At 46.3% G+C, this 19,078-nt stretch overlaps 1 protein-coding gene across 2 annotated transcripts in view; it reads right to left on the minus strand.

Moving 5' to 3' along the window:
• The window catches only part of LOC147705715 (sulfotransferase 1 family member D1-like), a 346,408-nt gene that overhangs the window by 198,834 nt on the left and 128,496 nt on the right, over window positions 1–19,078 (minus strand). The window contains exon 1 of one of the 2 annotated variants that reach the window (XM_086932142.1): window positions 11,447–11,546. The exons of the other annotated variant lie outside the window; for it this stretch is intronic. Coding sequence (XP_086788268.1) covers window positions 11,447–11,478 — 32 coding nt within the window. The 5' untranslated portion in view covers window positions 11,479–11,546. Of the gene's footprint in view, window positions 1–11,446; window positions 11,547–19,078 lie in introns of those variants that run through there. 2 annotated transcript variants of the gene reach the window in all.

A 19,078-nucleotide genomic window follows, 5' to 3' on the forward strand; every position in this document is an offset into this window, starting at 1 on the left:
ACGTGTCAGTGACGTAGGTACAGGCCGGGAGGCTATCGTCGACGGAAGTCTACTCACCAAAGCCACCGTGTACTGGAAGGGGGTAGAAGTCTACTCACCAAAAAGCCCCCTTGGTATGGCTGGATGACAGGGGTCCTTCAGCGACCAAAGGCTTCTGGACGCTGCTGAGGGGAGCAGAGAGAAGGAGGGACGCGCAGCAGGTACATTTTGCCATTCTGTGCCAGCGTTGCCTCTGTATTGAAGAGTAATTGCATTTATTTATCGTTTCATGCACCTGACAGGGCACCGAAGCGTCAGCTAGCAGAAACCCGGCGTCCTGCACACACTACAGGAAGCCGCAGCCTCCCTCTCCCACCCACACTGCGGCAGGCAGGCCTTCTCCGGGCAGTTGCTGCAGTGATGTGCAGGAGTCCTCTGCCCGCCCCCACCTGCTCCGGGCAGAGCATTGATGTCAATGTCAAGCCGGGCACACACAACGAGGCCGCAGCAGGCACCCCAGTCTTGAAGCTATGTAAGATAGCATGACAAACATTTGTCTTACGGGCTTCCTCAACAAAGCGCATTATCTTTAGCATGTTCCGTGTAAAGGGGATTCAGAGTCGTGACTTCCATCTCCATCTCTGCCAGCTTGCACCAACCCTCATGTACTGTATTGCAATCAAACAGTGGGGCTGAGTTTTTTTTGTGTAATGCTGATTTAGGGTGACAGCTGACTCTTCCAGCTGTTTGCGTTGAGACTCAAAGTCTGTCAGTGTTCACCTGGGATCTCTCTTAGTTTTGACCCTGCAATGCCGGTTGATCGCATAACTGACAACTTCCCTAACAAGTTCCCGCCGGGCCGCCGCGCTGCCTGCGACGACCCGGAAGCGGTTGGGTAGCCGGCCAATCGCAGCGCGGCCCCAACCGGAAGTCCCGCCCCCATCGCGGCGCGAGAGAAAAGCCACTGTCCGATCGAGTCCCGGTCCCGAGATGGGGGACCGGGTGAAGAGCGGCCGGGCGCATGGGGAAGGCGGGGCTCTCATGTGGTGAGAGAGCCCCGCAAAGCGCTACCGCCGCCCGAGAGCCAGAACCGCCGCCGAGCACCGCCAGAACAGGTGAGTATGTTGAGGGAGAGGAGGGGTGAGGTGAGTGGGGGTGGGGTGTGCGCGTGTGTCTGTTGTAGTGTGTCTGTGCGTGCGTGTGTCTGTGCGTGCGTGTGTCTGTCTGTGCGTGTGTCTGTTTAAGGGGGGGTGCGTGTGTGTGTGTATGCAGTGTGTGTATGTGCGCATGCGTGCGTGAGCCTTTCTTTAAGGGGGGTGCGTGTGTGTGTATGCAGTGTGTGAATGTGCGCATGCGTGCGGGAGACTTTCTGTGCATGGGAATATCAGGCAGGCCGACGCGACGTGCGCGTTCACGAGCTACAATCTCCAGGAGGACAAGCTCGTCACAGTCTGCAGTCCACATTCCCCGGAAAGCGGCGACATCAGTTGTCTCCCTAGACAGCAAAGCTTCGCTTTGCTTTCGTCTAGCGAGACCTAAAAACATAGAGTAGCGAAAGGAGTTTTGAATGTATTTCATTCCAAGGAAAAGCCCACATGGATTAGTAGATGATATCCCCCTTCTCTGCCCCAGCCAACTGAACTTTTAAACCCCTTTGGAACTTTCCTGCATTTTAATTCTATTCAACGTCACAGAACATGTAAACCAGGAACGGCTTGTGCAGGTAAAATCCATGGGGAGGCGTGAGGGGTATTCGACAGACGGCAATGATGGAAAATGAATTATTTATTTGATTTTCCCTCATCGTCGTCTGTCCAATACCCACCGGCCCATCGCTCTTTCCTGCATGGGCCGCTCCTGACATAAGCAGAATATGTAATAAAGAAACTATTAAGAATGTACCATATTTAAACTATTGAATGCAAACCCAGTACAATAACAGTACTAACAGGAGTGAAAGATTACCTCGCTTAGAACAGAGGCAGCATTAGTAGTGACATTTCCTACAACAGGGATAGCGCATGAAGCAGCTATGCAAGCTTCTTCAACAGAAAACAGGGTCTACATCGACAACAAGAGGGCAAGCCTTCAACACACAGAAAACAGCGAGCAAGGGCAGGACCTGTGAAAAATAACCTCTAACACAAAAAGAGTAGTGCAAGCACCTTGCACTAAACAGGTAGAGCAAGGAAAGCAGATCTGCAGGCCTCTGTTGCACAAAACAGGTACAGTTTGCGAAGAAGCAGAATATACACTAAGGTGGAGCACTGAAAGCTGCTGTGCAGGCTCCATCACACAAATAAACCAGCATTGGCATGGCCAAATAGGCCTCGCTCTTTGGACATTATTAGTGCGTAATCATGCAACACATTATCCTGGGTGCTGTGCCACCAGCGATTAAAGAGCTATACAATTAAAAAAAGGAGTGGAGGGAGATGGTAGAGAAGAAACAGGTGGGGCAGAAGGGTGAGAGGGCAAAGAAGCAACAGGAATGGAGATGGCCTAAAACCACAAGTTCTACTATGCTTATAGAAAAATAAAAATAAATAGTCCTGAAAACATGAGCAGTGGAAGGAGACAAGAACTTCGTCCGTGCTCTAGGCAAAGGCCAAACAAAAAAATATATTAAATTCCACCACATGCCCCACCCAAGTCTCAACCGCAAACCATACATTCTTAAACTTAAAGCACAGACATTACTCATGCAGAAAGTCTTTACAAAGACATGAACGTTTTTTTTCTGAAACAAAGAATTACAGATCATATTAACAATCTGCATACACTAGCAGGTACATATACGAAAACCCTTAGAAAGGAAAATACTGCTAGTTTTGTATTTAAATAATCATTTGACCATCTTGCACCTAGGGTGTGAAATTAGAACGTCTTGAAAGTAACCTGTGGGACACATGATCTAATTAAGGAAAAATACGGGGACAAATGGAGCAACACTGTAAACAAGAAAAAATTGTACAAAGGAAGCATGTGAAACAAGGGTGATATTGAAGTCATGCTTTAAAATATTGCATAATGCTTTGTAGAGCTTATCAGTCGCAGTACAACTTCTGGGACCTGTAAAGATAAACTGTTTCTATTACTCTATTATGCTAATTCTGAAAGCCCCCCTGGATAAAGGCAAAGCAAACTCTTAATACATACCACATTAACAGCAGGTTGACTGTATTAAAACAAGCCTTGGCATAGCCAATAGTTCTCGCCTTTGGGACCTTATAAGTATTTAGTTATGCAGCAGGTCCCAAAGGGCGCTGCCCGAACACTGGTAGTCATGGCTAATCAAATTCTTCTCTGATATTCTTGCACCAGTGATCACTAGGGTCAAAAAAAGCATGTGGCACAGGTGACCCTCGCCATAACTGGTTGTGGGTATGCAGTGCAAATGATAGAGTCTGGCAAAGGTTATTGTGCTGTAAATGTTGTTGACAAATGTGCATAATAAATATCCCATACTCCACGTGGTTGTTGTCTTCCTGCTTCAAGTGAAATTATTGTGTTACGAAGACATGCATTATTCTTTCGGGTGGGTTGTTTTTCTTTTGCAAAGAACACTGAGCAAAATATACTTCTGTAACTGTTAACGTTCACCGATGGGTTTGCTAAATATTTTTGTGACTTTTACAAGTTAGGCTTGAATTTCTATTTCATTCTGTTTCTGTTAAATTAAATTGTATTAATGTAAGTGGAAATATTAAGCTTAATTTGAGTGGAAATCTTAAACCTAATTTGAATAGATATGGATAACATGAAAAAATGTCCGATGGTGACAGGCTTTACTCTCAAATAAAGAGACAGCCTTCTGCGTTGCATCATTTGTGTTAATGTTTTAGTTGATTTAGTCGAGATTGTTCAAAAGCGTAGTGCTGCAGCCTCTCATCATTTCTCTGTCCGTGATGCCACCGGTTTTGGGGCAGTATAAGATAATTGTGCCAGTGTGTGTGGCCTGGCATTTTACGCACACCCATAAAGTTTAAATGAATTGAGAACATTTCCACTGCAAAGCCCAGAGTTTTCCACTTGAAGTAGTGCTCTCTGACTAATCTGTCCTTTGAGCATAAATCCTCAGATCTTATAACTTGCCCGACAGTCAGAACAAATCCTTTTTGGGGCTAATTTTGGTTTATGGCTTCGTGCCCGGGGCTTATTGGAACAGAAGACTTCCTGGAGCGTCCTAAATGCGAAGCTTCATGCCGAGCGCCCATAATAGAGGGATGCCTCAGTTAAAGGCCTGAATGGGGTCTGCTCGGTGCTCATCTTTGGCACACAAGGACTACCAGAAGGACAGAGCCACGCTTCACGACAAAGGCTCCTCTTATTAAACAGCTCCAGCCGGGTGCACTGGGCTTTCATTTCTAACTGGCGCCATCACGCACGTTACGGGGGTAAACTGGCCAACAACCCCCGCTGCTCAGTTTGTAGGGCTGTTGTGGCGGTACTGCCCATAGACACAGCTGCTGAGCTGCAGGTACAACATGACAATAAGATGTGTCTGCTCTGCGATGGCGCAAGAAGCCTACGGCCTAGCGTTCTGGTATGGAAAGCGCAGACTCCTCGTAGATGAACCGGGTAGAGTAGTTTTATGTCTCATGAATATTTATAACAGATCGTACCAATGCATCAAATGAAGCAAGGAGAGAGGAAGGAGTTAAAAAGGAGAGAGGAAGAGAGAAAGGAGTAAAAAGGGAGAGAGAAAGGAGTTAAAAAAAGGCAGCGTGGCCGTGAATGTCACGCTCGTGACTGTGGGCTGGAAGGGTGCCCGCGAGCGATGCACTTAATGAGCCATGACGGCTCGTAACTGTGCGCTAAACCGCACGCTCTAGATCAAACAAAAAGCTGTGGTCGGCTTTTGAAAGCTCACACACTAAATGTCTTGCCAGAGGAGCGCATGCGCTGGCTCAAGCGAGATCTAAAAATGCACCCAGTACATCTTGTTTGAGTCTGTAATCGCAGTTCAAAGATGTAATACCAAGTTTCACACGTTAGTTTAAAGATAGCGTACTTCTCAGGCATGTCTGAGCTCAATTACACATTGTGAGAACCTACAGGTAATTTATAACAAGTAAAATAAATCAAAAAATGTATTTTCACATTTCTACATGATTTTGCTAATTGGTTGGTGTATGAAGGTGGATACCTGACTATGGTTACCCCAGATTTTTTGCCTAGTGTTTAGCTGGTTTTCGACTTAGTTGGCCTGGGATCCTGCTAATCATGGCCCCAGGCTATCTGCTCTCACTGTAAAAAGGACTCCATGTACTTTAGGTACATCTCCAATTGGATATTGGGTCACCTTATGAGCCCCTGTATAGTGTACCCTAGGTACCCAGGGCATAGGTGCATCCAAGGCCTACCAGGGGCTTCAGCATGTATTATGCCCCCCTGGCTGGCCATCCAAATTGACACAACTGGCTTATCACTCAGCTGGGGCATGGTGGTGTAATCACCCTTTGCTTTAGATATAGTATACCTATATCTAACCTTATATATAGACACATATACACCTATAAGTCACTTCTATGGCAGGCCTTAACAATCCTGGAAGCAGAGTGCTTGGTTTTATGTGAGATGAGGCTCTAGCATGAGCTGAGCCTGTCTACAGCTTTCGGAACTATGTCCTTATAGCTGTTCTATGATATAGCCATACCATATACTCTTGAGTGCTTTATCATCCTTGCGGTTGAATGCTAACTTTGGTTTGGCTTTATCAAAACATGTCGTGTAAGGTGTCATACGCTTTGGAATACTACCCCCTCGCCAATTCTGGCGACGGGGGTAGCATTCCACCCTTCTAGAGGGAGAAGACATGTTGTTCCTGTTAATCCCGGTTAAAGTTAACCAGAGCCTCAGCATCACAAAATGGATGCTGCTGCCTCAGACACAAGTCTGACCTCCTGCTGCTGGGAGTCCTTCCAGTAAGGGAGGCTTGGACAATAGGTTTCCTGTCTTGGGAGGTGCTAGCACCACCCAGACAGGACATAGTGTATTGGGACAGGGAGGGCTGAATGAAATGAGACACTGCCTGGGGCACACAAGGTGTTCCATGCATAGTCCGGTTGAAACCAGTTGCTGGGCACTCCAGCCCCAGCTCTGGCGCGAAACTGGACAAAGGGAAAGGGGTGTAACCACCTCCTTCCCTGGTCCCACCCATAGGAGGGACCCAGCAGGTAATCTAGCCCCTCAGATTGGTATATAGGTAGGAGCTGAGTCAAGAGACTTGAGATTTATCCTGAACTGAAACTTGAAACGAAACTCTGGACCTTCGACATTCTATTGCAACTAGAAGACTCAAGAATCTCCCTTGTGGTCAAGGAGTGACCACCCTGTGCAAACAGGCACCATCCAGCGATCTGCTGTTTACTTTGTCGATGCTCCCGCCGGAGCCCGAGTACAGAGTCTAACAAGAGCCAGACTTCCAGACTTTCTTGAGCCTGATCCACAGCCACAGCAAAGCTGAGACCCGTGCAGGTGACGAGAGACGAGGGACCGGCCATCTTGAAAAACCTGCACCTTGCTACTTGTGCAGCTCCCGAGGCACCCTCGAAGCTGTGCCTTGGGGATTGAGAAGCCCCAGACCCGCGCACCTTCTACACCGTCGCACAGCCCTCCACACTCCACGAGTGCCACGTGGGGCCTGCTAGTGTTTTTGTGCTCAACTCGTCTGTCGGGTCACTTGCCCATTGGCTAGTGGCCTCTGTGACGACAAACCTACAAATCTACACTGCTGGTCTAATTGCTCCAGGCTGGCCCTTGCTTCCCTGAAAAGGAGAAGCCCTGCAGACCTTGCTGGTCTGCACCAGAAGCCATCTTCGATTCCTGCGTGGGTTGCCTTTGCCAAGGCTTGTTGACTCCAATCCGGAAGCCGACACCGCCGACAGCGCGATCCTTTGTGGGACAATCAGTGCTCAGCTCCTGGTTGTCATCGACACCTCCTGGTCTATGTGGATGCAGAGACAAGCTTCACAATATCACCTGATCGCTTCACATCGCCTGGTTCCTTCCTGGATCCTTCCTGGTCACTGGCTAGTGACCCAGACTCTATCCCGTCTGCTTTCAGGTACTCTTCATCCTTGATCTGCCCTTGGATCCAACCGGACACTTCTCTCCTGGTCGCCTGCAGCATCTTTTCCCAAGGCTCCATAGGATTCAGCTACGAAACCCAACACACTTTGACACCTATGCACCCGGCTTCTGTGGGTGAGGTAACGCGAGTACTCCGTTGCTCCTGTGGGTATTAAATATCCTAGTTTTCAGAAGCTTTCTCCTAGTCCATCCGGAAGTGTCCTAAAAGAACTAGTTTCCAATTCTTTCGTTCCCATTGTATTCCTATGGTAACTCGCGTGTGTGTAAAGGCTGCACCAGCTCCAGAAGCAACTGCTTCAAGCACATCTGGTGAAGCATGGACACTAGACCTCACCTTTACACTGGTCTTGCACAACTGTATGTATGCTCCCACAAAGGCTATTGGAAATACTAATGCTTATTTCACTACCTTGTTGTAGCAGCGGCATGTCATGCGGTAAAAAAACTGATGACTGGAAACTGCAGCATGCCCATGAGTGCAGAGGACAGTGCAAACTATGACATACAAGTGTAAATGCTGCGAGGGAGTAGCCCAAGTTGTGTAAAAATCTACATCATGCCTATAGCTCAGCAGCTGCAGGTATCTAAATGCCCAGAGGGCGTAGCCCAAGTTGAGATAATGCAAGTGCCTGAAAACAAGAGTTGGGTCTGTGGTGCCTAATCAGTACAAGCTGAGCACCCGGGCCCCCAACAGGAGCTGCAAAGTGTAAGCAACCACATTGGTTAATATGATTCACTTTCCAAAGGATGCATTATTTGTCAAAAGCTTAGAATTGGCTGTTACGCCACATTCTCTTTGGAACCTCCACAGCAGGCGTAAAACCTGCAACAATGGCAAATTGCATAGCCACCCTATACATTTAGAGATGGCTCCCGACCTCACACTACCAACTTAACATGCAGGTGCGTAAACAGTCTTCTGGTATCGCCAGGTGCTGCAAGAGATGGCAGTCAAGTTGCACAAGCCAGTGTGGTAGACCGCCTGAGCACATGGTCAGCTAATAACAGTTTACCAGCAGGATATTGTTGGGATTGCGCACTGTTAGAAAGTATCAGGGGCTTTTGCAGCTGGTCTCACATCTTGGAAAGCTCCGTTATTGGAAATGAAGTGACGTGTAGAATTCCCCACCAGCACGCATGTGAGAAGTTAGCCTGGCATATGATGTCCACTATTCTAGTGGGCACCTTGCACCAGTCTAAACGGTATACACCTGTTACAACGCAACTTTTACAACTACCTACTGTTACAACGCAACTTTTACAACGCATACCATTACAACGCATTGCGCTGGGGGGCGCTCTAGGATAGGGAATAAGTATAATTTACTATCCAACACCTTCCCTAGTGTCCACGGGGACTGGAGTTAGAATAGTAAATTATACTTAACACTAGCCAGCACCTCAAAGCGCTATGCGTTGTAATGGTATGCATTGTAATGGTCGCGTTGTAACAGTAGGTAGTCGTAATGGTATGCGTTGTAACATGGTACATTCGTCTAAACTACCCTTATTGATGGTGGTTGTAAAGTCAACCTTATAGACAAGCTATCCTAGTGGTAGCATGGACCAGCAGTCTTAGGCTAAACTCCAAAGAGCATGTGAAGCTGTTTGTTTTACCAATTATAATCCCTTGCATACCAAATGAAAGGACACCACACAAGGTATATATCAAATATAGATGTATTTATTTCTAACACTACCCCTCTGACTTCTTTATGAGGTTAGAATTCGAAGTAAATCACAAGTTACTTAAATAGCATATGATAAGTTGCACAAATACAGTTTTGCCCTAGGGGCCTAAAAACCATATACTAAGTAAGTAGTATAAGAACCACTTCAGAAATAGGGAATATGCCTAGAGCCTAGGGAATCGCTGGGGCTACACTAGACAACCAAGGTTAGGAAGTAGGAGACCCACGGGAGACGCGTGCCGTATCTAAACACAGTCGCGAGTTACCATTGACTTAGAATGGAGAACGTAAAAGTTACAAAGTTAAAGATTTAGGGCACTTCCGGAAGGACTATGACAAAACCACTTTAGATTAGGACACTTGGATAGCCGATACCCACGGGAGCACCGGTGTACTCGAGTTACCTCACCCAGGGATGCCGGGTGCATAGGTGTCGGGTTTCGTCGATGTTTCCTATGGAGATCTGCGAAGAAGTGCTGCAGGCGACCAGGGGAAAAGTGTTAAGGTGGATTCAAGGGTGGATAGAGGAACTGAAGAACCTGAAAGCTGAGGGAACAGAGTATGGGTCACTAGCCAGTGACCAGGAAGGAACCAGGCGATGTTGAGGAGATTTCAGGTGAAGAGGTGAAGCTTGTCTCTGCAGCCACGACGACCAGGAGGTGTCGACGATGACCAGGAGCTGGATTTGAGCTGTCCCAGGAATGATCTAGTTGACTGCGGCGTCGGTATCCAGATTGGACCCAAAAAGCCTTGGCAACTACAAACCATGCAGGAAGTGAAGATTGGCTTCCAGTCAGACCAGCAAGGTCTGGGGAGCTTCTCCTCTGCAGGGAAGCTTGAGCAAGCCTGGAGCAATCAGGTCAGCAGTGTAAATTCAAAAAGAAGTCTTCAGAGGGCTAACTAGCCAGTGGGCTAGCAACCGGGGAGGCGCGTCAAGCTGAAATGCAGGAGCAAGTCCCACGCGGCACTCGTGGAGTGTGGAGGGCTGAGCTTTGGTGCAAATGGCGCTCGGGTCTGGGGCTTCTCATACCCCAATGCACAACTGCGAGGGTACCTCAGGAGTTGAGCAGTTAGCAAAATGCAGGAAGTTCAGGTTGTCCGGTCCACGTTTCTCGTGTCCGCCACGGGTCTCAGCTTTGCAGTCGATGTGGATCGGAGTCGCGGAAGTCTGAAAGTCCAGTTCCTGAGTCGCTGAGTTTTCGGGTTCCAGCAGGAGTTTCAACAAAGCAGACCGGCAAGTTACTGGTGGTGCCTGTTTGCACAGGGTGGTCACTCCTTGACGACAAGGGAGATGTCTTCAGTCTTCTAGCCGATATAGAACGTCGAAGGTCCAAGAGTTTCATTTCAGAGTTTCAGTTCAGGATAATCTAAAGTCTCTAGACACAGCTCCTATCTTTATACTGATTTTAGGGGCTGAATTACCTGCTAGGTCTCTCCTATGGGTGGACCTGGGAAGAAGTTGGTTACACACCTTTCCCTTTGCCCATTTTCGCGCCAGAGTGGGCTGGAGTGCCCCAGCAACTGGTTTGAAACGGGCTATGCATGGAGCAACTTGTGTGCCCCAGGTAGTGTCTGGAAAAGCATCTTTCCATTCAACCCACCCTGCCCCAATACACTACAGGCTGTATGGGGTGGTGCTAGCACCTCCCTCGACCGGAAACCTATTGTTCAAGCCTCCCTTGCTGGAGTTTCCCCCAGCTGCAGGAGGTCAGACTCGTGTCTGTGGCAGCATCATCCATTTTGTGATGCTGAGGCTTTGTTTAACTTTAACCTGGTAAAGCAGTAACTACATGTCTTTTCCCTCTAGAAGGGGGGAATGCTACCCTCGCCGCCAGAACTGGCGTGGGGTAGTATTCCAAAGTGTTTGACACCTTACACTACATGTTTTGATAAAGCCAAACCAAAGTTAGCATTACCTGCGAGGAATATAATGCACTTAAGAGTATATGGTATGGCTATATCATAGAACAGCTATAAGGAGATGGTTCCGAAAGCTGCAGAGGGGCTCAGCTCATCAGTTTGGTAAAGGTCTATAGTCAAGTGAAAATACAAAAATAATGAACCACAGACAATATAAACACCAATAAATACTAACAGATGAACTCACCACTCACTAATGTATAAGCATTATTTTATATATTTTTATTTAGTCAGAAAAATTCTTTTTTTCGTTTTTTTGAAAATATTCTTTGTGTACAAATATATCTTTTTTCATTTTATAACATAGTTCAGAATGAAATTGTTTATAATTCATAGACATTAAGAACCATTAGCAGACAAACATGAGACACAACAAGGGATTTATGCAATATGGCAAGGTAGGTCACAACGCGCGTTTCGGCTGGCTAGTCTTCTTCAGGTGGCCATATATTGCACTAAAATAGGTTGCAAGAAAGGCTACACGTCCTTTTAAACTTGAATTAGAAGTGATATCTTAAAGGTTGGGATTCCTTCTACGTGATATTACATAGTTTAGTAAGGTGTCAGTTCCCTTGTAGATTTTTGCAGAAGCTTAGTAGCGGGCTTTATGTTAATCCCGTATTGTCACTGTTAATAGGGTCGGGTATTCAGCGCGGTCATTTTGAACAAGGTCAGCTATTCAGCGCAGTTTCAAAGGCTCAGAGATAAATGCTCAGACGTATCTCCAACCAGGACCTGGTTGGAGATACGCTGTCACGTACCTTAACCGAGAGCCATAGCTGGCCGCATTCATCAGAAGTTACGAAAACAGGAATAATTAGCTGCCCTTGACCCCTGACTCTCGGTGGATCGTCTCGCGACCTAATTAGGAATACATAAAAATATATAAAATAATGCTTATACATTAGTGAGTGGTGAGTTCATCTGTTAGTATTTATTGGTGTTTATATTGTTTGTGGTTCATTATTTTTGTATTTTCACTTGACTATAGACCTTTACCAAACTGTTTAGTTTCCCTATGTATAGCAAGTGTATCACTATTGTATATAGGGGTCCCCTTCTTTCCAAACAGCTCATGCTAGGGCACCCTCTCACATAAAACCAAGCACTCTGCCTCCAGTATTGTTAAGGCCTGCCATAGGAGTGACTTGTAGGTTACTATGTGTCTATATATTAGGTAGATATAGATATACTATATCTAAGTAAGGGATGATTACACCACCTTACCGAAGCTGAGTGATCAGCCTGTGGTGCCAGTTTAGATTGCCAGCCAGGGGTGGCATAATACATGCTGCAGCCCCTGGTAGGCCTTGGATGCACCTATGCCCTGGGTACCTATGGTACAGTATACAGGGGCTCCCAAAGGTGACCCAATACCCAATCAGGTATGTACCTAAAGTACATGGTACCAATTTAGAGAGAGAACAGCTGGGCTGTGGGCCTGATTAGCAGGCCCACAGCCACACTAAAGTCGAAAAACCAGAGAATCACAGCAAAAAGGGGCGGTGACCATAGGAAGCAGACCCTACTCTCCTACAACGCACACCAAAATACCAAGACCAATATGAATACATCAGCTGATGCAGGCACAGCAGACTTATGCCCTGAATACCTCCGCACATATGAACGACCCAACGCTGACTCTGTTCCGCGTGCCGTGACCAGAAAAGAGACAGATTGCTAGCCAGCTATTACAAATTCCAATAATGAAGCGCGAGCATGTTTCAGAGGAAAAGCTACTCCAGTCTACCACTGAAACTTCATATAAGTGAATTAACACCTTATATTCGAGGCCATCAAAAGAAAAGGCGGGGCCGACATCGGCCCCGCCGCATGTATGGCAGGGCGCTCCGCCCCCACCCGGTACCCGTTGGCGCTGTTGGGGCGCGTCCGCCCTCACGTCACCATGACCCGTCTGTCACGGCTTAGCGTAGATTGGTCACGGAGTGACCAGGAAGTGATGGAAATCTCTTCCGGGTCACCATGGCACAAAGGCCATGCTGGTTAGATCCGGCCTGGCCAAAGAGGGATTAAAAGGCAGTGGCGTGCGTGAGTCTGCCTCTTTGACTCCGCGCGCCGCGGCCTGCCTCCCAGCCTAGGAGGCTGTATTGCTTTTTCCCATCCAGTCTCACTAGGAGGCTTTATTTTAATTTTCTGTTTTGTCTTTTCAGGCGTATGAATCCGGTCAGCGCCGCTTCGGAGGTCTTGGAATTTGGTGGCCTCGCGTTGGGGGGGGGGCTTTTCAATATCTTCTTTGTCTTACAGGAGCATGTCTGAAACAGTGCGGTTGGCGCGTCTGCAGGGCGGTCAGGGCGAGCTCTCTTTGTGGCTGAGCGGCTTGGAAGTACCCCCTGAACAACGTGACTGGGACGTCGGCGGGAAGCATGCTACAGCCGGCCCAGGCGAGCTCTTGAACAGCGCCTGGAACAGCACCTGGAAACAGCGTGAATGGCGGAGACCAGCGAGCGTGAGAGTACCCCTGGAAACAGCGCGATGGGTGCGTCGGCAGGACGGTCGGCGAGCCTTGGGACAGCGCCTGGAACAGGGCGAATGGTAAATTAATGTGTGCTTGAACGGCGCTAGTGGGGGCAGTCTTCTTTGTAGAACAGCTGAACGCAATGTGCCATGGGGGGTGCAATCTGCAATGTTATATTTTAAATACAGTAACATATACTGCGCAGCCAGCGTGAGCACCCTGAGGTTGGTGCTATTCTGAAGATCACAGTAGGGCCTAGAGGAAGTCGGTCCAATTTGTTAGACATGTGGTGGGTACACGCGCGCTGGTGTTTTTTAAACATAAACGTGTTTTAAGGTATAACAAAATACCGTGACGACTCTTGTGAGGTGGGGATGTAGCTCAATGGTAGAGTGCATGCTTTTTCCCAAAAAATGAGATGTGCACTCGAAAAGTCATAGAAAACATGCGTGTACCTTAAGTTATTTCCTTGCTGCATGATACTGAAAAATGAATCGGAGGAAGATACCCTCATTCATCGCTCCATTCTCGAGTTGCCCACCTCCGGCTCAGATACTGTATTTAAAAGGGCTTTAAAAATGCGGTACGGTACACATTACTGAACCTCTTGTTCTGTTGTAGCATTAGGTCATACGGCTTGCTGAAAGCATGTCATTTAGTGGGAAGAAAATACCACCTCTATAGCTTTTCTTTTACATTAGCTCGTTTATACTGGTGCCTCATAAGTCTATTTGCAAACCCAGCGTACTGAATGCATACCGAAGTAATCGGTGCAACAGATTTTGAGGTATTTTGAAGTAGAAGAGTCTAGATCTAGCTGCAGGTACTACCACCTAGTAGTCATGTCAAACAATTTCGGAAAGGATTTTATAATTACATGCCTTTCAGACGTAATAGATGAATTTTCTTCTTTGGGAAGACATTTCATCACGGGCGTAGCTAGAGCTTGTGGCGCCCGGGGCTATCCCTCAGATTGCCGCCCCTGGGGTGGGGGGTCGGGGGGTGGTGCTGGGGAAATGCACCATGTGCGTTGGTGCGTGCCTTGCGCTAACACGTTGTTTGCTTTTGATACATGCACAATTGTCTCCTTTTTCCTCATGTAACGTAACGTTTGCTTTTGTAACATGCCCACTTGTAATTTTCTCCACATGTAAGGTTACTGTTCCTATTGGGAAGCGCTCTGACACCTTCGGGTAAAGTCTGCGCTATATAAAAACGCTTAAATAGGTAAATAAATAAATACATGTCATTAAATGACACTCAACAGTGTATTCTTTATTCAGACTCTCTCGCCGTGTGTGAAACTCATCTGCACCTTTCAGGCTTGTGTGTGTTCGACCTCCTTATCATGCCTCTTGCACTGGGAAGTCAGACTCGAAAAGGGTGGGGAGAACCAACAGTTTAAAATGATCATTAGGATCGTGAAAACGCCGCTCCGGCTGGCAAAGCAGGCTCTTGTCGAGCAGGGCACGAGGGGCAGGAAGAGCCCAGCGCCTCATGCTGGGGTAGAAGAATACAAGAAGCTAACCTCTAGTAAATGTGCACCATATTTACTGGCTAGAAAAATATACCTGCGTCAAATGTGTATGTTCCTTTATGTGACGCTGTTGTTAAAAGTAAGCGGCTATAAACTACATTAGGTGAAGCAGAAATAATTATGTGTGGGTCATGGTTACAGGCACAAAACCATTAAGACTAAAGATGTGTGTGCTGTTTTTCAAATTTTGATGACCAATGTTTCGAACCAGCGATCAGCTATTTTAACCATCAAGTGCCTTATTATTAAGGCAATCTGTTTTTCATTTTATACTGATAAGTTTTTTGGGGGGAAACAATCTATGCGCCTCTATCTATGCACTTTAAAAATGGAAACATTTAGAAATTGTTTCTTTAAAAATACCTTTGAATCAACAATAACCTCGGGAATTTGTACCTGGGAGAGAGTCGGTTCGGGACAACAGCTTGTGGTGGGCTGCTGAGGTGAGGGTAGGTCACTGGATGCATTCATACACGTCACCACGTGCGTTGGTGCGTGCCTTGCTCTAACAACAGGAGAGTTTACAAGTCTGTCATGGGCGGGCTCTGCATGATAAATGTTTGCAGGGCCGAGATTGGTAGCGTTTTTGCGCGCTACCAGATTGACGGCCCCTGACATAAACGTGAAGGTACACTTTTAAAATAGGCTCAGTGGTGCGTGCAAGTAGCATTTACACACACTGGGCAATCTCGGCTTAGTTATGCTGCGCAACGCACTTTGGTTGACAATGATGATTTAGTGTCCTGTTGATACTGCTGAGGCGCCGCCCGGCCACCCCCAAAATAGTGCTGCCTGGGGCGAACCGCCCCCCCTCGCCCCCCCTGGCTACGCCGGTGCATTTCATGAAAATATGCTAGCGCTGACAAATGGTTTACAGTTGCCAAAAGGTAGTGCTTTCGTGGTGGCAATTTTTCTAGGGTTTTGGACAGTGCTCAATCATTTGGTGTGAAAGTGGGAGCCAGGGGGGACATTGGTTGAGCTGCGGCCTATGTTGTACAGTTGCTGCTGTGTTATAAGGACAGGGGACAGCCTGGACTGCGGTGGCGATGGCATAGTGGGCTGCAAGTTGCATGATAAATTGGGTATATTACTCAGTTCTGTTGCAGGATGTGGAGATAGGCCCTGGATGCATGGGTGCATATCTCGGGTAGCTGAAGTCTTGTTCTTTCTGTGGGCATCATCTGTTGCAGACATTACCTAAACTGGGATATTGTGAAGTGCCGTCAGTCGATGGGGCTGGTGTTGGCACTGCAGTGTACTGTTAGTAGGTAGGATCTGTGACATAATAGAATGAGGTGCCGTCAGTCGGTGTGACTTGCGAATTTCAAAACACAGAGGCGAGCGTCTGGGCTCTGGGAGCGGCAGCGAGGCTGTGCAGCCACCGCCTTCTTTTTAGGTCTCGCCTCTCAATGCGCATGCGCATTGAGCAGAGCGAGACTATAGGGCTTTAAACAGACTTTACCCAACTGGCGATTTGGTGCTGTGCCCGTGCGCTTTTAGGTCAATGCGCAAGCGCATTGACCTAAAATGCGTGTGCACATCATCAAATCGCTGTCTGTTCCCTCAGCCGCACTCCTCCCACACCTTTGAAGTGAAGCTTAGCTTCACTTCAAAGGCCCCTGCTGCTTCACACCCTCATCGCCTCTCTCCCCGCTCCGCCCCCTCCCCTGCCTGCCGTGTCGCATTTCTCCTCCTCCCTCCCCACAGCAATGCCCTCCGTCTTGGCTCGCTGTTCTTTTAAAAACTACTCGCTGCCTCCTCCCGCTCTCCTTAATCCGCTCTCCTTAATCCACCATCCCGCTTTCCTTTGTTTCTAAATCCCCCTCACTCCTTCCTTCCTGTTTCTAACCCACCCCGTTTCTCTCACCTCTCATCACGCTCTCTATTGTGTTTTCCACCCTACCCACTCGTGTCAAAACCCCTGCGCTGTTTTTGTACAGCTTGTTTTGCTTGCATGCATGGGCACTGGCGTGAAGCAAAATTGTGCCTACTCTCCACATGACACGGGTACGTACGTTGACAACCTCACAAACTTTTGAGGGCCAGGTCCCTGAGCAGAGCAGGGGTTCAGAAGCGCAGATGGGTGTGAGACATGGGCCCATCCATCCCCCAGAGCTAACAATATTATAATAATGTTGTTGATAAGTTAATATTTTTATTTTTTTTTAAAAATATTTTTATTGAAGTATTTAACATTTGTATACAAAGCACGGCAACATTAATACAGACCATGAATTGGAGGAGGAAGAGTATATACTAATTAAAAAAAAAAAAAAAAAAAATTAAAAAACAATGACTAAATCATCAGCGGGTAAGAGTAATATTTCCGAAAATAAATTCGAACACAAATTAGGACATAGAAAATACCATTAATAAATGCAACATGTATTTTCATATTGAGCAGCATCAATATTGTATTTGCATCAAATTAATATCTCTTGTCTGCAGGTAATCCAACATTTCTCATTATTATACCTCCTTCCATCGAGTTATAGGGTCCCATATTGTATCCCCCAACTTCCTGCCCTTTTTTCCCTTCCTTGCATATATCGCTTTCTCCATTTTATGCATTATTAGTAGCTTAGCCAGCCATTTATGGAAGGTAGGTGGTACAGGATCTATCCATGCAGAGGCTATACATAATCTCATGATAGCCATGGCTACAAACAAAAATTCCCTACCACGAAAAGAACGTATATCCTCAACATTTACTCCTAATAGGATAGTTCCTGGGGTTAGAACAATTTCGCTTTCTACAATTTTACTTATAAAACTTTCGACTTCCTTTTTAAATAAATCTAAACGGGGACATAACGCAAATACATGTTCCAAGTCAGCATCCGGGCTTCCACACCTATAGCATGTAATACCCACTAACCCTCCCCATTGAGCTATTTTAGCCGGTGTATAATACAGATGGTAAAGTGTTTTATAGTGTTGAGCCTGTAGTGGTGCTGCACATAATAATGATTTCCCCATTTCTAGTGAGATTCCAAAACTTTCAGAACTAATTGTAAGATTATCTCTCCATTTTTCACTCCACTTTTGATGATCGTCTTGTTTTACTTTCATCAATTCAGCATACAATCTTTTAATTGTGCAATCCTCTCCTTTTCGAATAATATCCATTATATCATTGCGCCTGAATCCCAAAACACCACCTTTCTTTGCCAGGAGGAAACTCCTGATCTGCAAAAATTTAAAGAACTGCCTTGTTTCTAGATTGTATCTATCTTGCAGATCTTTGAATTGTAGAAAACAATGTTCCCCCCTAATATCTCCAATATTTCTGATTCCCCTATTTTCCCACTCTACCATTACAGATCCCGAAAAAATATCTTGTGGAAGGGTTGGATTATGTAACAATCTCGTATAAGAATTAAATTTTCCCAAGCCAATTTTTTTAGAAAAACTTTTCCAAATTTCGAATGCTGCTATTATTATCTTGAACTTTGTCCTCTTGTAATAACTAGCCTCTGTAAATTTTAGAAAAACATCCTTCGCTTCCGTTCCCAGAGTTAGGCCATAGATTGCTAATGATCCATATTCACTCCACTCCTCTCCTCCACTGCCCTGTTCACCTCCCATTAAGCCAGCCATGTTCTGTAAGGCTGCCGCCCAGTAATAGGATTTTAAATCTGGGACTCCCCAGCCTCCCCTTTCTCTTGGCAACGTCATGTATCTAAGAGCCCTTCTCGTTTTCCCTTTTGCCCAGAGAAATCTATTTAGCATACTCTCTAATTTCTTAAATATTTTATTTTCGAAGAAAAGCGGTATTGCCCTAAAAAGATATAGGAATTTTGGAAGGATAACCATTTTTACTATGTTAGATCCTCCCACTATTGATAAGTGTAAATTATCCCATCTATCCAAGTCTTTTTCCACTTTCTTAATTAAAGGGGAGATGTTCCTTTCCACCAAGTTATCCAAGTCTGCCATTATGGTAACCCCTAGATATGTACCTTCTTGTATTACTCGGTTATCTAAGCATGGAGTATACGAGTTTTTAATTATCTGTGTTTTTGTTGTATTTAATTTGTATCCCGAAATTCTTCCAAATTTCATCGCCTCAAGCTCAAGGTGTTCTATAGCTTCAGATGGGTTTGGAGAGATAACAGCGATGTCATCTGCGTAAGCTAATATTTTACATTGCCCGATAAGCGTTGTAACTGGTGTTATCATCGCTGATGCCTCTATTTTACGTATAAGCGGGTCCATGTATATAGCGAACAATAAGGGTGAACAAGGGCACCCTTGTCTGGTACCTCTTTTTATATGGAATTTTCCTGTGTTCCCACTGTTCACTCGTAGTGTCGCTACTGGTTCTAAGTAAAGAGTTTGTATGGCTTTGATAAAACCCTGTTTAATTCCCGTTCTGGC

The sequence above is a fragment of the Lissotriton vulgaris genome, chromosome 7, assembly GCF_964263255.1.
Source record: "Lissotriton vulgaris chromosome 7, aLisVul1.2, whole genome shotgun sequence".
Taxonomy (NCBI): Eukaryota; Metazoa; Chordata; class Amphibia; order Caudata; family Salamandridae; genus Lissotriton; species Lissotriton vulgaris.